This window comes from Ziziphus jujuba, chromosome 12, assembly GCF_031755915.1.
Source record: "Ziziphus jujuba cultivar Dongzao chromosome 12, ASM3175591v1".
Classification (NCBI taxonomy): domain Eukaryota; kingdom Viridiplantae; phylum Streptophyta; class Magnoliopsida; order Rosales; family Rhamnaceae; genus Ziziphus; species Ziziphus jujuba.
This window is the reverse complement of record NC_083390.1, coordinates 2,166,425-2,186,953: the sequence shown is the minus strand read 5'-3', so window position 1 is coordinate 2,186,953 and position 20,529 is coordinate 2,166,425. Positions and strand designations below refer to the sequence as shown.

General features: G+C 33.7%; 3 protein-coding genes and 1 pseudogene across 3 annotated transcripts; 2 read left to right on the top strand and 2 right to left on the bottom strand.

The window, feature by feature from the left end:
- Positions 1–3: 3 nt before the first annotated feature.
- LOC132800213 (putative disease resistance RPP13-like protein 1) lies at positions 4–2,504 on the bottom strand. The gene is made up of 2 exons (XM_060813367.1): positions 299–2,504; positions 4–171 (listed from the first exon to the last, which is right to left on the bottom strand). Exons 1-2 carry the CDS (start codon positions 2,270–2,272, stop codon positions 151–153), a joined length of 1,995 nt encoding a protein of 664 aa, XP_060669350.1. The 5' UTR covers positions 2,273–2,504; the 3' UTR covers positions 4–150.
- Positions 2,505–2,705: 201 nt separating this feature from the next.
- LOC107428217 (uncharacterized) lies at positions 2,706–7,646 on the bottom strand. The gene is given in 3 exon segments (XM_060813392.1): positions 2,706–3,066; positions 3,444–3,642; positions 6,774–7,646. Coding segments are annotated over 2 exon segments (954 nt in total). The 5' UTR covers positions 7,566–7,646; the 3' UTR covers positions 2,706–3,066; positions 3,444–3,480.
- A 3,902-nt stretch (positions 7,647–11,548) lies between these two features.
- Positions 11,549–20,135, top strand: LOC107428248 (protein MANNAN SYNTHESIS-RELATED 1-like; annotated as a pseudogene).
- LOC107428209 (uncharacterized) lies at positions 11,747–14,101 on the top strand. Its single transcript, XM_060813516.1, has 6 exons — positions 11,747–12,186; positions 12,271–12,406; positions 12,670–12,732; positions 12,872–13,101; positions 13,557–13,569; positions 13,706–14,101. The coding sequence occupies exons 1-6, from the start codon at positions 11,747–11,749 to the stop codon at positions 14,099–14,101; spliced, it is 1,278 nt and encodes a 425-aa protein (XP_060669499.1).
- Positions 20,136–20,529: the final 394 nt, after the last annotated feature.

Genomic DNA, 20,529 nt, shown 5'->3' with positions numbered 1-20,529 from the left:
CCAATGCATCCCTGGCACTTGCAACGTTATTTAAATTATCAAGGGAAAGTTCTCCACAAAGATCTTGAAGCTCCCTGAGCTCTCCTATCTTGGCCGCATTAGCTTTTCCCACAATGAAATTGCTCAACGTTTGGAGACCTTTCAATTTATTTATATGTCTTGGCATCTTGTCTAGTTTCAAACAAGCATCAATATGAAGATGTCGTAAATTAATGAGATGATGGATATCTTTCGGCAACTCAATGAGATTCCAGCATTGTGATAAAATCAATGTTTGCAAATTATATAACAAACTTACAGATTCAGGCAATCTTTCGATTGAAGTCATAGAGAGATCAAGGTGGCGAAGATGTCTTTGCTCACCAATTGATTCGGGCAATCGCTTCAACTTACGACAACCATACAAGGATAATACTCTCAAACACCTTGACTTTAAGATTGCATGATTCACCACTTCATCGGAACTGTAGTCAAATGAAAATCTATGTGTTGGTAAAAGGGTACGCAAACAAGCTGCTTCAGAAATAGAATCAAATCTTGCAATAGCCAGATGGCGCACCTTCACCATCAGAACTTCCTCCGAGTTGCCATCTGCTAATGTCAAACAGTTATTCCTGGATACATGTCTAGCTAAATCATGAATAAGATCATGCATGACAAAATATTCCTCCCCCCTATTTGATCTTTGAAAAAATGACCTAGACACTAACTCATTAAAATATTCATCACCTACATCTTCCATTCTCTTATTTCTTGTTGATTGCTGCAGAAAATTTTCTGCCATCCACAATAAAACAAGATCATGCTTTCTAAATATGTGGTCCTCAGGAAATATTGCACAGAAAGCAAAACATCTCTTTAGGTGTGAAGGAAGATGGTGGTAGCTCAACCTCAAAGCAGGTAGAATATTGCTCTCATTACCTGACAGATGCCAAATCTCACTCGCTAAGATTTTTTCCCATTCCTCAACATTTACAGTAGAGCGCAAGAGGCCACCAAGTGTTTTTACAGCTAAAGGCAAGCCCTTGCACTTCTTGACAATTTTTCTGCCAATTATTTCCAGTGCTGGATGTGCAGCAAAATCTTCATTGTGAAATGCAAGCTTTGCAAATAGTTGCCAGCAATCTTCGTCTTTTAGGTGCACAAGATAATAAGCTGGAACAGTTTGCATGATTTTCGCAACACTTTCATTGCGTGTTGTAACAAGAATCTTGCTTCCTTGGGCCCCATGTTTAAAAGGTCTACTCATATTCTCCCAATTAACATAGTTCTCATTCCATACATCATCTAAAACAATCAAGTATTTCTGACCCATTAAAACCTCTTTCAACTTATTTTGAAGCGAATCCAAATCTATGTTATCATAAGAATGAGACTTGGTTACTGCACATAGGATTGTTTTCGTTACTTTATAGATATCAAACTCCTCAGAAACACAAATCCATGCTTTGAACCCAAAGTGCTCCTTAACCTGGTCGTGGTTGTATACTAATTGAGCAAGGGTGGTTTTGCCAACACCGCCCATACCTACTATTGGAATCACACTCACCTTAGTGCTACGGCCATCATCTATCAACAACTTGATTATGGCCTCCTTATCACCATCTCTGCCATAGACCTCATCTTCTTCAATCAAAGATGTCGTTGGTGGTCTTGGCAACGGTTTCTCACCAACACCCTTAATCAGACCAAGCACATATATCCTTTCTTCAAGAAATTTCAACCTTTTAAGAATCTCCTCCAGCTTGTTCTTCATTTTTCGATCATATATATTGAGTGAATTGGAAAAGAAGTTAATTATTGACTTACTTGTGTTGGACGTCCCAGATCCAGCTTCCAACTTAGATTGCAAAGCATCAGTTGCAATCTCATCCAGGAGATCATCTGCATCAAGGGAAGCATCTTCAAGCTCGTCCAACCACTGCTTGACATTTGGGTTGGTGATCTGCTTCTCCTCAGCATCATCGAGCACCGCGTTAACAGCTGATAATACCGTCTTCAAATTGTTGATGAGCTCATCATTGAGTCTCTTTCCTCGCAGGTAGTCCACCACCTCCGGAGAAGCCAGCCTATCAAACACCACCTGAAGGGTAGCAGAGAGTAAAGCTCCACCCACCAATGAAGCGGCCATATTCTCTTCAAAATGAATTTGCACAGCAGAGAGAGACTGAAAACAGAAACCTAATGGCGATGGAGAGAACCAGTATTCCACTTGATTTGTTTTGTCATTGCAAGTCAACGAATGAAGTCGTTCTTTCTTCGTTTGTCGCATAGTTCTTCAGCAACTAGTGGTAGGCGCACTTAGGATTCCATTGATTGGTTGGTCATTGTGTTGGACCAATAGAATTTTATAAAATATAAAGAAACCCAATTATTTATTAGAAAGAAATATCCAACTTTTTTTTCTTTTCTTTTGGTAATAAGAAAGAAACTTCCAACTTGAATTAATTTATTGATCCAAAACAAAGTTTTTAAATTTTTTTTTTTTCCTTCTCTATTTTCTCTGTTTCATATTACAGCTTCAAAGAAGATGATACGTGACATTGATGACAATTACTCCCTTCTTGTTTCTTTTATTCACTGTTTTCTCACTCTTTCAATCTGCATGTAATAAATGAATAAACAAATAAATAAGTATTCAGTTTACATCCAAGCTTGAGAGTTCTATATTATATAATTCGCTCTGTTATATAATATAATACTAATAAATCCAGAACTGCACGTACTATAATATTTTTAAATTAAAAACTACATAACTCCATAAATTTAAAATTGATTCAGTGTCTCATTGAAAATCTAGAAAACTCACTATACTACAATTTCCAAAACTTGCTAGTTAAGTAATTCAATTTAAAAGCAATAAGTGAGGTTTTATATACCTCAAAATGCATTAAGTTACTAAAATACATTACCAGCTACAAATAACTTCATCCCTGTCATAATCTAAATAACAACGTTTACAACTTTTAAATTACAACTCCAACGCAAATGTCACCCCCCGTTGCTACCCTGATCCGGGCACCTTTGGCTGGCAATCCACAATTTCTCCAATGGCGCAAATCTGCACTACAGAAAAAAAGACACATCGATGGAGGACCAAAATGCATATTCTAGCATGTTCTGGCATAAAATAATAAAATAATAATAATAACTAAAATCCCATTCAATTCATTCCAAAGAAAAAATATTGGTGTGGTGGAGAAGTGAAGGAACCAACAAGCCATCATGGTGGCCTTGCTTCTCTTTTCTCACACCCGGAGACAGAAAGGGGAAAATTCTGCTCTAAATTTAGACAACTTGCCAGTGCATTTACATATGAAAAAAAAAAATGAAAACAGCAACAAAATTGAAAAAACGAAAACAAAAAATAGCTATTGCTAAGAGACAATAAATTATAAAAATAATATCCAAAATAAATAGTTAAAATTATGAAGATGGCTTACCTACAAGGCATTTAAATACTTGTCTGCACGTATCTCATTAAATCAACTCACTCTTGATTAAAAGTTTATCCGTCTCAAGAAAGCTAAGAGTGATAGGTAGCAAATCCTCCTCTGGAAAGGATGCAATAAAATGTCCACCAATTCTAAAGTGTGTTAGAGCTTGGTGGCTTTGCAAATTCCACTCCATTCGGTTTGCAACCTGTGTACAGAACTTTCTGACCATAAGTTTACCCAAATCAGAAGGTAGATCGGTTTCATAATGAAACTCCAACAATGGACAATCACATATCCTCAAGAATTGCAAAGATGGGAGGAGGGTATGCATTGCCTGAGGCATCCATTTTATTGCAAAAAAACATATTTAGTATCTGTAAATTGTACAACATACAGATTCAGGTAACCTAGTCATTGGAGTGCTAAAGACAGGTCAAGGTAGCAAAGATGCCTTAACTCACCAATTGATTCAGGTAATTGCTTCAAATTTTCACAGCCAGGAAACTTTAATACTCTCAAACACCTCAACTTCAAGATTACATGATTCATTATTTCATCAGACAAGTGTGAAAGGAAATTATAGATAATGGTAAGAGGGTGCGCAAAGGTGTTGCTTCAGTAATAGAATCAAATCTCTCTCTAAAGAGACACATGGTGCAACAACCATATGATGCACCTTAATCCCAACTTCACCTAAGTTGCCATCTTCTACTGTAAAGCAATATTCCTTGTATACATATTTCGCTAAATCATGAACAAGGACGTGCATGATGAAGCAAGATTCATGTGCTTTACTTGATGCTTGAAAAAATGACCTAGACACTAGCTTATGACAATATTCATTACCCACTTCTTCCGTTCTCTTGTTTCTCTTTGATTGCTACAAAAGATTTTCTGATAAGACCAACTGATGCTTTTCTAATTCATAGCACTTGGGAAACACTGAACAAAAGGCAAAGCATTGCTTTAAGTGTGAGAGAGGATAGCGGTGACTTGACCTCAAAGCTGGTAGAATATTGCTCTCATTATCTGAGAAATCCCAAATCTCACTCTCTAATATTTTTTTCCCAATCTCCAACATCTACTTTAGAGTGCAAAAGCCCTCCATGTGTTTTTGTAGCTAAGGGCAAGCCCTTGGACTTCTTGACAACTTTTCTACCACTTGTTTCCAACATTGGATGTGCACAATAATGTCCATTGTCAAATGCATGCTTTGCAAATAGTTGCCAGCAATGTTCATCTTTCAAGTGTTCAAAATAATGGTTTGGAATAGTGCACATGATCTGTGCAGAACTTTTGATGCATGTTGTTACAAGAATCCTGCTTCCTTGAGCACCATCTTTTAAAGGTTTAACCATGTTCTCCCAATTAACATAGCTTTAATTCCACACATCACCTAAAACAATCAAGAATTTCTTTCCCATTAGCCCCTCGTTCACCCTTATTAGAAGTAAATCCAAGTCTATGTTCTCACAAGAATGACAAGTTATTGCAGAAAGGAGTGCTTTTGTTACCGCAAAAATAATCAAATCTTCAGAACACAAACCCAAAATTTAAGCTCAAAGTGCTCCTTAACCTTCTCATCATTGTATACTAATTGAGCAAAGGTGGTTTTGCCAACCCCACCCATGCCCACTATTGGAGTCACAGATACTTTATTAGAACCCACATCATCTGTCACCAACAGCTTGATTATGGCCTCCTTATCACCATCTCGACCATAAACCTTGGTTTCTTCTATTAAAGATGTAGTTGGTATTCTCGGTGATGGTTTCTCACCAACCCCCTCTTTGAGTCCAATGAGATCTGTCTGTTTTGAAATGAATTCTAGTCTCTCAAGGATCTCCTCCATCTTGGTCTCCATATCTGAATCGTAGGAATTCAGAGAAGTAGGGATAATATTACTTGCCTTACTAGTGCCAGCTCTTGATTCAGCTTCCAACTTGAATTGCAAAGCATCAATTGCAATCTCATCCAAGAGATCATCTGCATTGACAAAGTATCTTCAAGCTCATCCAGCCACTCCTTCACTGCTTGGTTTCTTATTTGATGCTCCTATGCATCATTAAGCACTGCATTAACAGATAATACCATAATCTTCAGTTTCTTAAGCAGACCATGATTGAATTTCTTTCCACGCAGGTAGTCCACGACCTCACAAGAAGCCATCCTGCCAAAGAGCACATGAAGTGCAGCAGACAAAAAAGCTCCACTAACCAATATTATGGCCATGTTTTCTTTTCAATTTGCACACACCTGAGAGAGATGGAAAGAAAGTTGATATTAATCTACGAACCGGTAACACTTATTTTTTTCAGTTCGGTGCAAGAAAATGGAATGGATATTTCCACCTGTTGCGCACTTCTTCTACAGCTATTGATTGTTGGACATGAAAAACATGGATTGCTTGCAGGGGTGGATCTACCAAGACCCAGGGAAGAATATTTTATTATTATTATTTTTAGCCTAATTACAAGATTGCTAACATAATATAATATGTGTCCCCCAACAATTAGTGATTTCTATTCATTCATTCATTCCCACATAGCTATCTGCTTTATGAAAGCTAAAGAAAAACAATTCATTATATGGAACTTTTAACTTTTAATAATCCCAGTGATGCAAAAGAGAAAACTTTATGACGCAAAAAGGAAGAAAAAAGAAGAAACAAAAAACATGCAAAAGAGAAAACTACTTTTGCATCTTTTTTGTTTCTTCTTTTTTCTTCCTTTTTGCTTCATAATGGCAATTCAGTATCCCCACAAGTTGTCATCAGGCAATGTATTCATCTGTCTGGAACAAAGCCATTCATATATTCATCTGTTTGGAACACAATCATTAAAATGTAGTTGGGCTTTTAACACATACAGAGAGATGCATGGGGTGAAAATGGAGAACTTGTTGACACAGTGTTCTCCACAGGAAATGGAATTTCATTAAGCCTCTACTAATTTATTTCTACTCTTTTTTACTTTTGTCTTTTCTTCAATGATATAGTCATATTATTTATTTGTTTTCTTACCAATGTGAACCAAAATGGCCAACATCCAGGCTCCTTTGCATTGCTGAAACATATAAATGTTGCTTTACAATCCTTTTTTATTTTTGGAATTATGGTCTAAATATTGATCTTCACTATATTAAAAATGTAGGTTTTTCCATTATTTGAATATTCAAGACATTTTTGTCTAACAGCTCTAATCTAAGTTATATTGACAAATTTTTATGTTACAAATTACTCAAAATTCACGCATGAAAATATGAAAAGATAATAATAATAATAATATAAAATAAAAAGGAAAGGAAAAATTACAAATATCTTTTTTGATTGAGCACCTTCTTCAAAAGAGCTTCACGTCCAGGAAATGGGCTCTTCCAATTCGCCACCATTCCATCTTTATCATCCTCATTGTTTCTCTTAGACCTCACCTCCTCTTTCTCCTCACCAATCCCTGAATTTCTAAATAGACCCCTATCTTTCTCTACAATTCCCAACTTCCCCTCCTTCCCCACCTCTCTCCTTACCCTTAGTCTCTCCCTTATCTCTCTTCTCTTCTCGCCACCTTCAGGAAAAACCTCAACTTTCCTACCCATTTACTTTCCCATCTCTTTTTTGCCTCCATCTTTACAAAGTCTTGGAATTCTACCCCCTTCAGAGGTACCCAAAAGCTCAAAATTGACTCTGCTCCATCCAACCTTGTCATTATTATCCCAACCAAACCTCTCACTGATTTCCAACAACTCAGCAACAGCGCTCAAGTTTCCTGAAGAAGAAGAAGAAGATGATGAATTACCATTCAAAACATTTTGTGCCAATTCCCACTCTATGCGATCTTGGTAAACAGGGTCTTGGAGGACATGGTCAGCTAGCTTCGCCCACTCTTCGAAGTCACGGGCTCTGAGATTCTTGGAGACCCATTTGAGGTAGCTTGAAGGAAGCGTACCTAGCATTTTTCCTTTGTATTTCCCAAAGTCTATGACTCTATCTCTAGCTGCTGGGATTGCTGCCGTTATAGAGAGGGGTGGTTTGGAGGAAGAAGAAGAAGAATAAAAAGAAGGGTTTTTGGGTTTAAAGGAGCATGTGGGAGTGAAGAAAGTAGACGGAGAGGAACAGAAGAGTAGAGACATGGATACGGATGTTAGCAAGAAGAAGATAGAGGGGAAATGAAAAAAAAATAAATTAGAATTCTTTTTTATTTTTTATTTTTTTTTATTTTCATCTTATTTATACTCATATATTTGTATTTTTACATTTTTTTTAATTACTTACTAGTCTATTTACTTGGAAATTAATTGCAACACAGTTTTATTATTAATTTATGGGAAAATTTTATTTAGACACTTTTGTTTTCCTCTAACTATATTTTAAATTATATTTTTGAAAAATCATATTTAATATCATTTTGTCAATTTCTAGAGGATAATTTTAACTTTTGCAAAATAATAATTTTGATAGTAGGATTCATGAGTTATAACACACATGATTATGGATGTTCCTCTGTTTCAAAAAGTGCTAGTTGCTTTTGGAATCTAATGAATTATTTGAAGTGATTTTTCAATAATTATTAAATTTGTATTTCTTTTAAAATCGTTAAGGAAGTTATTTCAAGAACAAAATTATAAAAAATGATTTTTATATTCTGATGCTAAACATTATATAAAATACTTTTTATCTATTCAGAATTGATTTTGAATTTTAAAATTACTCTACGTGGATACTAAACCACCTCATATTAATCTGTTCCTAATATGTGGAAGGGCTTTGGTTCACAGACAACTTTAAATGCATTAATCGAGTTTGATGAAATTGGACTTTTTTGTGAGATTAAATTTAATTTTTATTTTGAGTTAGATTTTTTTTTAATTTTAATTCTTGTACCATTGCGTAGATATTATTAACACAAGTTTATAAATTGATGGCATATCTAATTCCAAGTTCCAATTGAAAAATTATGGCTCTGAAAAGGTTTTAATATTAATATCATATTAATTTCCAAATTAATCTTAGATTTTCATCTGCTAGTGACAAAGGCCCTATATAAGTGTTAAACAGTGAACAAATTCGAAAATTTTCATTTTATCCTCAAAACTCAAGAAAGTTATCCCTAGATCCACAAATCTGAACCAGGTTAACTAAAACCCATTTCTACACCAATCGGGTCATTGTTGATTCCAATTTTTCAACCACTACCAAGCCACATGTGCCAGACCACCAGTACGCCCATCCCACCACCAATAACACCCTAAAATTTCACTTTGCCAAACATTTCTGAATCGGGCTAGCTAAACGCGACAATGTCGTCACAGATCTCTGGCTAGTTGGCCAAAATTTTAACCATTTTAGGCTGACTCACACACCCCTTCTCCTTTATTTGGACCACCTGAATCCATTTCCAATTTTGTTTGCTAAGCTTCCTTATGGTTTAAAAGATCCATTAATCTCAAATTTAGTTAAAACTTCTGATAATTTTTCTGGCCACCAATGACACATTTGGACCAATTTGAATACACTACTATATTTCAATCTTTTGGGCTTTTTGTTGGTATAAAGTTTATGAATTTTAGATATTGTTTGATAATTTTTTTATTTTTGAATTAATTAATTAAATACAAATAAGAATGAACTGTGTTTGGATAACTTAATACCAAATTGAAGTTTGATTTGTGAAATTGGATGTTAATAGAACCCAACAAAAAATTCAATTTCATAAATAGGCCTTCAAATGAAAAACTCAATTTTGGATATCAAATTCTAAAGGTTAATGTATAATTGAATTACTCAGTATCCTATTTATATAATTTTATGGAAGTATAAATTATTTTAAGACATTTTATGTACATCAATATCTTTGATTTTGTTGTTATATTCTAAAGAATATTTTATTACATTACAGACCCTTATACCATGCCTGGAGGTGACCCTGCGAAGGAATAAAGGTGTGCATTAGTGATATCTATTAGTAATTATAATTTTAAATAAATTTAGGCAGATTAGTACTATATATATAGTTTGAATATGATATTATATGAATATATAAACATTATATATATGTGTTATCATTTTATATGGATTTTGATGAAATTTTAAATTTGTTTAAACTTAAATGAGTTCATAATGAACTAATGAATCTTGACATTTAAATATTTTGATAATTAAATTGATGGTTTAGTTATTTTGGAAAATATTTTATTTTTGAGGTAGGGGATTGAAAATTGCATATTTTTAAGCATATTTAAGTATTTTATATTTTGAAGTGATTAAAAATGAATTATGTTTACTGTTGATATTTGTGTTTTGGCATAAAATAGTGATTTGAAAATTTTCAAATATTTAAATAAATTATTGAGTTTGAATATTAAATTACAGTTTATGATACAATATTTGTTTATAGAAAAATAAAAAAAGTATAATTTTAAAAAATTGTTTGTTATTTTTAATTAATATACCATATAGTATCCAATATATCATTTTTATATTATATTATAGCATGCACATTTTCCACCATGCTCTAGCATACTAAAGTTTATAAGCTTTATATTATATTATAGCACACAGATTTTCCATCATGCTCCAGCATACTAAAGTTTATAAGCTGGATTCATCTTACATGTTTATTTTTGCCACGATACATTTCGTATACTAAGGTCATGAGGTAAGTTCGTCTTAGGGGTTCCTTTTTCTTTTACTGTTTGATGGTGTTTCTGGACATCATACATTATTTGATGGTGCTATGTATATTTTATGATACATTGTTTATTTTTATGAGCACATTATTGATTTTCTAATCCATTGTGATTTTATGATATTTTCCACAATTATTTTTATGAATATATTTATATTATTTTATTTATGATATTTAAATCATTATTGATCTAGTTTATAATAATCAAATGGCTTATTAATGTATAACATTTAATCTCTATTTTATAGTATGGATTCGAGGAGCAAATATTAATATTGTGAAATGATTTTTTAATGGGAGACCTTTCAAAATAGTATAAAGAAAGGTCTTGAAATAAAGATTTACAGAAATAATATATTATTTTTTTATTAAAATATATCACTCACTGAGATATTTTTATCTCACATTTTATTTATTTTTAAATTCGTATCTCCAGGTCTAAACAATTAATGGACAGTTTACTCTGCACATTACTTATTGTTTCGTGCTTCTCACAAAGTATTTATCTTTCTCTGTTTATATTTATTTTTCTATATTTATTTGCATAAGTTCTATTATTTAATATTATAAATACTTTTAAAATACTCTAAACTAAATTATGAACACAATAATAATGCTAATATATATATATATATATGTGTGTGTATGTATACTAAAAGCCTATTGTTTGATGGAATGTAGCTATGTGGTTTTATTTTTATGTATTGAAGTATTATTTTTTTATTGTATGCATTAATTGTCTACGATTTAAGTGAGTTCCATTGATTTTTTTTTAAAAAATTATTCATTAGAACTTTACTGAGAAGGACCAACTAGAGTCCTAAAAGGATCCCAAAAATGAATCCTATAGAGAAAGGGCGTTTGGAGAAAGAATAAGAAGAATGAAAATGGAAACTGAAAGAGTTTTGGGTTTGAAAGACCGGGTGGAAGTGGAAGAAAAAAAAGAAGAAGAAAAGATAATAGACACGGATGTGGAAGAATTAAGAATATTGAGCATTTAAGCATACACTACGGAATGCAATTACAGGGAAGAAAGAAAGCTTAATAAAAATAAATTAGAATTTTCTTTTTTTTTTATTGTTTATACTTCTCTTTTTGCATTTGAAATTAATTCCAACAAAGTTTTATTTTAAATTTAATTTGTTTTGTTAAGCATTTTTATTGATTAATAATTTAATATTTCCATAAAATAGAGAGTCCAATTCATATTATAATAAAATAATCAATATGTTTTTGTATGATTTTTTAGAAAACACAGGTTACTGGCATTAATCAAAACATAATTTAAAGAATTAAATTAAAATTTGGATTAGAGGGATATTTATAAATTTTCTTATAGTTTTTTATTTACAAATTAAAATATTAGAATTTTTAAAATTTTCTTCATATATATAAAAAAAGGAGGAAAATAAATGTTATTTTGTGTATTGAAAAATAATTCCTTATCCGAAAAGAAATTTTATTTATTATTGTATTTCGGAAGAACGAGGTTGTGACCGTACAGTTTCTGCACTTCTGGTCTGAAAAACACTCAAAAGTCGGAAAACCTTTCGCCTTCTCGTTTTTTCCATTGCGACTTGTCGTTTTTCACTTTCTCCGACTTTCTCGCTCTCTCACTCTCTTGACATGTTATCAGTTTCTTCTTCTTCTTCTTCTTCTTGGCAAGCTCTGAGCCGACTCGGCGCTCTCTCTGTGCCCTCACACAGTCACCACCGATCATCGGTGCCGTCGCCGGCGACACACTCCCAGCCTCTCTTCCATTGCTCTCTCACAGGCTTCCGAGACATTTCTCCGACTACTTCGCCGGCCAAATCCAACGCCGTTTCGTTCACAAGTACGGACACCACCAAAATAAATGATCAAAAGAATGGTGTTCAAGGAAACAGAGGCGAAGAAGGTGAAGAGGAAGAGGAGGAAGAAGAAGAAGAAGGAAAAGGGATTTCTAGAATACGAGTTCCCAGACAGAAATACATCACCATTTCCAAAGCCGAGCTCTTAGACGGCATCGTTTCGAACATGTTCGACTCTGACGCTGATGATACCAAGCACTTTCTTCTCCTTTCCTCGTGAGTTTCTTTAATTGATTTTAATTTTCGTTCATGGTGTGTTTGTTTGGTTGAGGGTTCTTTAATTTGTTTGAATTTTGGCAGTTGCTTGGATTCCATACTCCATGCTGAGCGCAAGAGAATTTTGGAAGAAATGCGTGCTGATTATTTCGTTTCTCATCGCACTGAGAATGGGCAAAGGAAACATGAAGGTCGCCGAATCCAAATGGGAAAGTTGTGGGTGAAGGGGAGGACTCCGAGTCTGCCATTAATGGAATTGGGAGCTTGGAGGATGAAGAGACTGAACCCAGCAACCTAAAGCCATTCAGCTATGTTTTCGATTTGAGAAATCTCTTGGTTTCTTCGCCTAAGAATGAAAAAAGGTAGACCTTCCTGCTTTTCATGGGATTTGGTGTTCTTCGTGTTAGGCCAAAGGGGAAATATCCATTGATAAAAATAGCAATGTGACTGAAGGAAAATTTTGAAACTTTAAATGCAATACAGAGTTTTTCACAGCGTTTAGATATATTTTCAATGAATTGGGTTCTTGGAGCTTTTGCGATAGGGGTATGCATTAAAATGATTATGGCATGTTGCTTTCATATTATTTAATGTTTAAAAATAAACCATCTTTATTGGTATAAACAACCTTTATTTAAATATCAATGTATTTTTCTAGACATTTTTAAAATATTAATGATTTTAGACACTTTTGGCGAGTGTTACTTACCATGCTTTCTTTCTCTCTTTTCACAGTGTTGCTGTTGCCACTCGTTTTCAACGTGCTTTCATGCAACTACTTTATGATGCTCAGTTTGAAGAATTATCAGCCAGGGATTTGATGCTGACATCTGCACTGAACTCAGATTATCTCCTCACTTTGCCTACATATATTGATTGGAAGAAAGCATCAGAATCCAATGCAATAATATTCAGGTGAATCTTGTTACCACTTTGAATGCATATCATGGAGTGTGTATTAGATTGTAGCTTTGATGGAAGAGCGTGCAGCAGAATTTCAAAGGAATGGAGTTCATAATTCTGTTTGATAATGGTATTTGGAAGTCTCCTACGTTCCATATTTTTAAAATATCTGTATTTGATTTATGCATTTTGCAAAAATGTGCTGGGTATTCTATGCGCTTATGACTCTTGTAAAAACCATCACTGTGCTAACTAAGTATTGAGTAACCTGCTGGTTTTTAGAGTATCAATTTTGCAAAATATTAGCCAATCTATTACTTTGATCTGTGATATCAATCTTACAGATGAGGATATGCGACTGAGACACAGAAAGGCCTTCTACTTGCTGAAAAATTGGATTATTTACAGACGAAGCTTCTGAGAGGAATCTTCTTCATTATATCAAAACCATTAGGGAAACTTGGCAGGTTGTTAACTGAGGTAATTCTCATTTTGTGTGATTGTTTTTTATGCTTTCAGGTTTGTCTTCATTTTCTAGATATTTAAGTTTCACATGTTAATTTTCCTAATTTTTTTTTTCTTTTTCTTTTTCTTCATTTGTAATGCTTTAGGACAGGCTTTCGATGATGCTGGGAAAACACAAGAAGCGCAAGAGTGGACTAAGAGGTTGAAGCTCTGGCTAAAGGATTATCTTCTTTTTGAGCAGTCATTTCAATATGATGAAAGGACTTCTGATGGTCCACTAGGAGTAGACCAACTATCAGATAGGGATCTTCCTATTTGGCTGGCAGCACAAAGGGCAGTGTTTCGTTATGAAGTATTTTTGTCACCAGTTGGTCCACGGGGAAGGCTCTTAAGGAAGTTGCTTACTTGGATTGGACTTATTCCTCCTACTCCAGGAACACCATTTGACGTTGACAGTGATGCTATTGCTTCTGAACCTAATACAAGGTTTGTAGCAGTACTTTTTTCATTGCCTTCATATTTCATCGTGGCCGTTCTTAATATTTAAAACTGTTGATGTGATAAAATTATAAGTACTTAAAAAATGCAATAATAACTTTTGTGCTTTACATTTACAATCTTATTCTCTGACCTAAGAAAATTTATTTTGCACAAGGAGCTTTTTAGCTTAATAAGAAGAACTTGTCTCCTTGACTGGATAATGAGTTCAATATTTTGTGAACAATCATAGTCGTATCTGAAATTCACTTAAATATATATAAGTGTAATACACTACTTTTGCATGAAAGAAATAATCTTATCCAGTTAAGGTTTTACTTATCATAAAATAGTTATATAAGGATGCAAATAGAGAATAAATATCACCTGGAAATAAAGCTAGATTAGAACATGCAAATAGATTGGTATTGGGAGAGCAAAGGTCTTAATGCAAATATGAGTTTCTTGAAGGTTTGATAGTCTATTTAAGTCGGATGCTATCTGAAATGAACAATTATCCTCAAATATAATCAAATAACATAGAATTGTTCGCCAGGTCCATTTTCTTATCAAGGATATCACTTGGTGATATATGGAGAACTGCTACAAGGAAATACTGTGGAAATGATATTCGGAAAATGTTAAAAACTTCTATTTCCATTCTTCTCTCACAGTCAATCCTCCAAGTATTTCCTCATACATGGTAGCCTATTGACTTCCGTCAGTTACTTTTCTTATATAGGAAAACTTATGGTACTTGTTAAGGTAATACTTTCGGAAAGCCCTTTTTTTCCTCTTCAGAAAATTTATGGAATGTCAGCTGAGATGATTACATTAGCATATGTGTACATATGTTGTGTGTGTTTTGATGTTCAATTTGTTCAGTAAATAGTATCCAGCTTGCTCTGTCTTGTCTTGTTATATTTCTTTTGTTATTATTTAATTTTGTTGATTTTTCAAATTTCACAAGTATGCTCAAGGGATGATTTTGGCTCCTTTAACTTCTGTTATTGGGTTAATGTAATGATTGAATTGAATTTCTACTCAAGGATTGTTGTATTTTACCAACCATATTTATCTCCATAGAGTTTTGAGCAAATATTATCTTGGATAATATTTCATTGTTTACTTAACCCTAATCCAATTGGATTTTAAACCATAATTTACAATTGTTCGGATTTGTGAAGTTTGATATAAGGTTTCCTCATGCCTCTGGCATTACAAATAGTTGAGTTCTGTAGATTTATTGAAGGAGTTTGCATGGTTTGAAATTTATGAAGGCATGATGTGGTTTTCAATTGACTTTTTCAAGCATTGGTGAAGAAAAAAATTAAATGCCCTTCTAGGTAGATATGGCAAGGGATGATAATGAATCAGTGAGTGAGTTATAGAGATAAACATTATATTCCAATTTCATATGTTCTCTTGATGGAAAGAACATATGACCTCTCAATGGTAAAGAACATGTATTATGAGGAAATGATTATGATCGCTACCACTCAAATTTGGTTAGTGTAGATGCATAAGATGTTAAAACTTGAAAGAAGAGATACGAATGAACTATGATCCTTAGAACTTGGGTTGTTAGATTCTTGGGTTTGGACATGAGTTTCTAAAGTTCTTGCAGAGATCTTATCTTTTCCGGTTTAAACCGTTGTTATGTTCCTTGTTGCCACTGGAGGTATAAATGCGATGCATGTCAATTATCTGAGTAATTTCATTTTTACTTTTCTATATCTCATGGTATTTATATTTCTTTATTTTTGCTCAAATATTGTTTAAAAAACTGCCGTTTTAACGTACCAGTAAATGTTATTAATAAGGTGCCTTTCCCAGTTAGGAGCCAGCATTTCAAGAATTGATTTTGCTTTATGGTGAGGAAGTAGATAAGGGAATACTGAAATTAAATCTGAGGTTCCATCGTTGCAGTTGAAGATATATGAGAGAATTCCCATTCCCGAATTACCAGTAAATATTTCTGACACTGCATCATAATTATGTATGTGTATTACCATTTTTTATTTATTTAATTAAATAACAGACAAATTATTCATATTTTTGTATTTTGATTAATATGGGGATCCGTAATTTGCAGTGCTTCGTCAAATGTTTATTGTATTTTATAGGGGGTGGGGGCGGTGGGGGGAAGAAGGGCCAGCCATCATTTTCTTGGAGAGAGTGTCGGTGGTGCAAGAAGAAAACGTAATAAATAATATTGTTATTTAGGCAGTTTTTGTGTGAGAGAAAGAAACCAAAAAATCCTTGTTTATTTTTTGTCTTAAACCTTCCCAGTTTAGCCCCCAAATACACTCTCATCCTTTTCTCTCTCAAACTAAAACTGCCCAATGCTTGATCCTTTTTAGTGTTTCATTGGTGGGTCTCGTTGATTTCTTCATATTTTGTCCCTCTCTGTCTTTCTCTTGCTTGTGGCTTTGAGAGTGAGAGAGAGAGTGTGTTTGTTTGTTTGAGTTGAAGAAGCAGAAGAAGATCTGAGAAAGCTTATTGAGAGTGAAAGAGATGGGGGTGGATTTGAGGCAAGTTGTGGCTGGGATTCTTACACTCACAATGTTTGTGATGCTTGGGAATATGATTAAGAGAGACCATTTTGATTCTGTGGCAGTAAGTCGAAACAAAATTTTCAGTTTCACACTCTCACTCTCACTGTGTTTTTTCTCATCTCTTTATCTGATCCAGTTTAGATTTCTCTTCAATTTTGTCCTAAATCATTTTCCAGAAGATTTAAGTCTATTCTTTGTGTTCAGATTTTTTGGCTCTTTTTTATTTTTTTTGTTTTAAAAGTCTAATCTTGATTTAATTTTTTGTTATTGATGCTGAGATTATGAAGATAACCTGTGCTTAATGTCATTTATTTACTTTTTCTATGGTTTAACAGAAATATTTTATCTTTTGTTTGTTTCATGAGAAATATTGAAGAAAGTGAACAAAAACTTCGGATTTTATGGCTGTTCAGAAACTTATTTTTGTCTAATTGTCTTCCAGATGTATCACTTCTATTCCTTGTGTTCAGTTTTTTGTTATTTCATTTTTAAAGTTCCATTCTTGATGTGATTTATTGTAATGAATATTTAAATTAGGAAGAATGACTCAGCTTATCATTTCTTCACTTCTTCTATGATTTAGCATAATAACTTACCTGCCATCTGCTTGTTTCATGGAAAACATCGAACAGAATTAAAAAGTTTTAGTTTTTATGGTTGTTCAGGAAAAAAAGGATCGAAAGTGAAAACAGAATTTTGAGCTAGTAAAAGACTTTTTTTAAGCTTTCTGTTGACAGTGAAAAAAAAAAAAAAAAAGTTGGTTAAAAGTTTTATTAGAGATTATCTGGATTTCTAATCAAGTTTTACATTGTTTTGTTGGAAATAATTAGCACAGATCTTGATTTCCACGGTTCGTATTTTTCTTCTTCCCTTTTATGTAGGAAAAATTCCCTGGAGATCGGAGTGTCTTGGATAATGCAAAGAATTTGAAGCAGGGTCTTGTTACTCTTGCAGAACCAGGTAGGGGGCCTTGGCGAGCTGATGTTGAAGAGCTAAAACCATGTTGGTCAAGGGAACTTTTAGGTAAGTTTGCTTCAAGATTTGAAAATTAAAAATAATACAATATTTCATCTATGACTATTTCATGTATCCCTTTTGTTTCTGCTTCCATGTTATATTTGTTGCTTGAATGGCAGATGATGTTGAGGACACAGATGGGTATGTCATTTTCTCGTTAACCAATGGCCCTGAATATTATGTTTCACAGGTACCCAGATCAACTAGTTATAGTTCATTGTGATCATATAGTGGCAAAAACTATCATTTCCACTTTAGCAATCTGATTATTTTCAAATCTCATAAGTCTTTTCCATCTTTTTTTGGGGGTCTATTTTCTCTAATATTTTATATGTTCTTTGGTCTTCTTCAGATTGCGGATGCTGTTGTTGTGGCAAGATATCTAGGAGCAACTCTTGTTCTCCCTGACATTAGAGGAAGCAACCCTGGTGATGAGAGGTAAGTGTTCATAATAACTCTATAAGAAAAAAGAAATATTTCGCTCATTTCTTCTGATTTAATTTAACAAACAGACAAACTCTATTGTTTCCTCTGTTGCTTGTTGCTTTCCTTTTGTTTTTCCTTCTGCTTTCTGTTTAGCATGAAGGAAGAAAAATCATATTGTTAAGCATGGTGAAGCTATACTTATGACCTAAATTATGAATGCAAAAATTGGTTAAATGCATAACTTGCTAAATCTTTTTCTTTTACTGGCATGATTCTATATTGTTTTAGACTGACTTGGTCTTGGCTCTGCCTCTGCTATTCTCGGCCTGAACTCAAGTTTGGGCTTCATAACTTGACTGCTTTTTGTTGTTCCAATATCAAGCCACAGATTATGATATATTTCTTTCTTAGACATTCAGAGTCTTGTCTTTAGAAGTTTATACAGTGGATATGGTTGTCATAACCGGTTACAAGGATATGGAAAAAGAATTAGATTGCTCATTGTGGAAATCCAGTTGCAATTCTGCTGAAACTGTTGTATTAGTTCCAAGAACTCTAGGTTTTGAGGAAAGATCTATTTGGAAAATAGTTTAATTGAGTATTTGCAGGAGCTTTGAAGAAGTTTATGATGTTCCAAAGTTTGTGAATAGCCTGGATGGGGTGGTCAGAGTGGCAAAAAAGCAGCCTGCCAATTTATCAACAAAGAATCTTGCAGTTGTGAAGGTCCCTAATCGGGTTACAGAAGAGTACATTTCAGAACATGTTGAACCGGTTTATAAGAAAAAAGGCAACATTAGGCTGGCTACTTCCCCTCAGTAAACATGAAAAAGACAGACAAAAAGAGCAACAGCAATTCAGTTGCATGTTTGGCAATGTTTGGAAATTTAGAGTTGCAATATGAGATTCGTGAAGTGGTTGATTCAATGGTTCAGCGGCTAAAAACTTTGAGTCGGAAGTCAGATGGCCAATTTGTTGCAGTGGACTTGAGGGTTGACATATTGCAGCAAAAAGGTTGTCAAGGAGATGGTGAAGCTGAAGCTAAAAGTTGTTACAATGCACAAGAAGTAGCTTTGTTTTTGAGGAAAATTGGATTTGACAAGGATACCACAGTCTATTTGACTGAATCGAGATGGGACAGCAGCCTAGATGCTTTGAAGGATATCTTCCCTAAAACTTATACCAAGATGAGGGATCTCTTTTGATCTGCTTTGAATTGTTTGCTTTTTGTTTCTGATTTTATCTGCATTTTTGTTCACTTGAGTTAATGACAACCACCTACAGCATTAAAACAATTTTTTATTTTCTATTTTTTAACAAAAGAGCTGCGTTGTTATCATCGCTCCCTATTATGAATCACTTTCTGGTCTTCAAAACTGTAAGAACTCTAATAATCCTTGGGTCTTCAACATTCTAAAATTTGTTTTACTTTGGGAAATTATTGCAGGATTGAATTATACCTGCAGATAAAAAGTCAAAGTTCTTGGATTCAGAGAGTTCAGAATTGGAAAAAATTATTGATTTCTATGTGTGTTCTCAGAGTGGTGTATTTGTTCCTGCAATCTCTGGCCTATTTATGCAAATGTGGCTGGTAAGAGAGTTGCCACCGGTAAGACCCAGATACTTGTACCAGCAGACATTTCGGATTCCTCAGCTTCAGCCACGGATTTTATCATGCATTATGTCTCAAAGAAGAACCATTTGGCTCATTCATGTTTTTGCTAATATCTGTCTGTAGGGGAAAAAAAAATAAAAATAAAAAATAAAAAATAAAAAAAATGAAGAACTTGAGAAATCATGGCAGATGTGCTGTTGCCTTCAAAGAAGGTCTGCCTTCCTTGTTCACCTTAGTCGAACATTTTGGGTGAGCAGGTAGGCAAGTCAATATACACTCCAATTTGTGTTTGAAGAACCCTAACAGAAGAAGTAATCTCTATTTAAGGTGATATTTAAAGACAGTTCAGTGATAGGAATAGAAGTTTTGAGCCTATATTTGTTTAATATATTCAATATTTTCTGCAGAACAACGTTTGCCTATAAATATTCTATGTACTATTGTTGTCAAAATGTTTTCCATTTTTGGGTGAAAATGTTTATTTCCAGCAATTGGCCCTCTTGATATTTTATTAGTTCCTATTCAATATTGTGCTATCTCCGTATTTTTTCTAGAGCTGTTCATCGACATTAATTTTTTTGCTTCTTCAAAACTGTCTTTTTGCCCTTTTGATTCAAAGATATATTGGACTGTCATTTTTCTTTGTGCAGCCAGTGTAAAGTTTTATAAGGTGAAGGTGTACAGATACATGCATATACATATTTCCAGGGAGGCATAAGATGAGAAGCAGCAACAAAAGAGCAATACGTGAAGTATTTTACATCAATATCAGCTAACAAAATTGATTTTACATCAATATCAGCCAACAAAATTGATCTACCAGCTAAAAAATTCAAATGGGTGTAGATAACTGGATAAGTAGTTTCAACTCATAAATATGTTTAG

Coding starts and splice junctions, on each gene's coding strand:
- LOC132800213 (XM_060813367.1), bottom strand. CDS start 2,272: ATGCGACAAACGAAGAAAGAACGACTTCATTCGTTGACTTGCAATGAC. Junction 172..298: donor TCGAAAGATTGCCTGAATCT/GTAAGTTTGTTA, acceptor GTTTGAAACTAG/ACAAGATGCCAAGACATATA.
- LOC107428209 (XM_060813516.1), top strand. CDS start 11,747: ATGTTATCAGTTTCTTCTTCTTCTTCTTCTTCTTGGCAAGCTCTGAGC. Junction 12,187..12,270: donor CACTTTCTTCTCCTTTCCTC/GTGAGTTTCTTT, acceptor GAATTTTGGCAG/TTGCTTGGATTCCATACTCC. Junction 12,407..12,669: donor TCCAAATGGGAAAGTTGTGG/GTGAAGGGGAGG, acceptor AATGCAATACAG/AGTTTTTCACAGCGTTTAGA.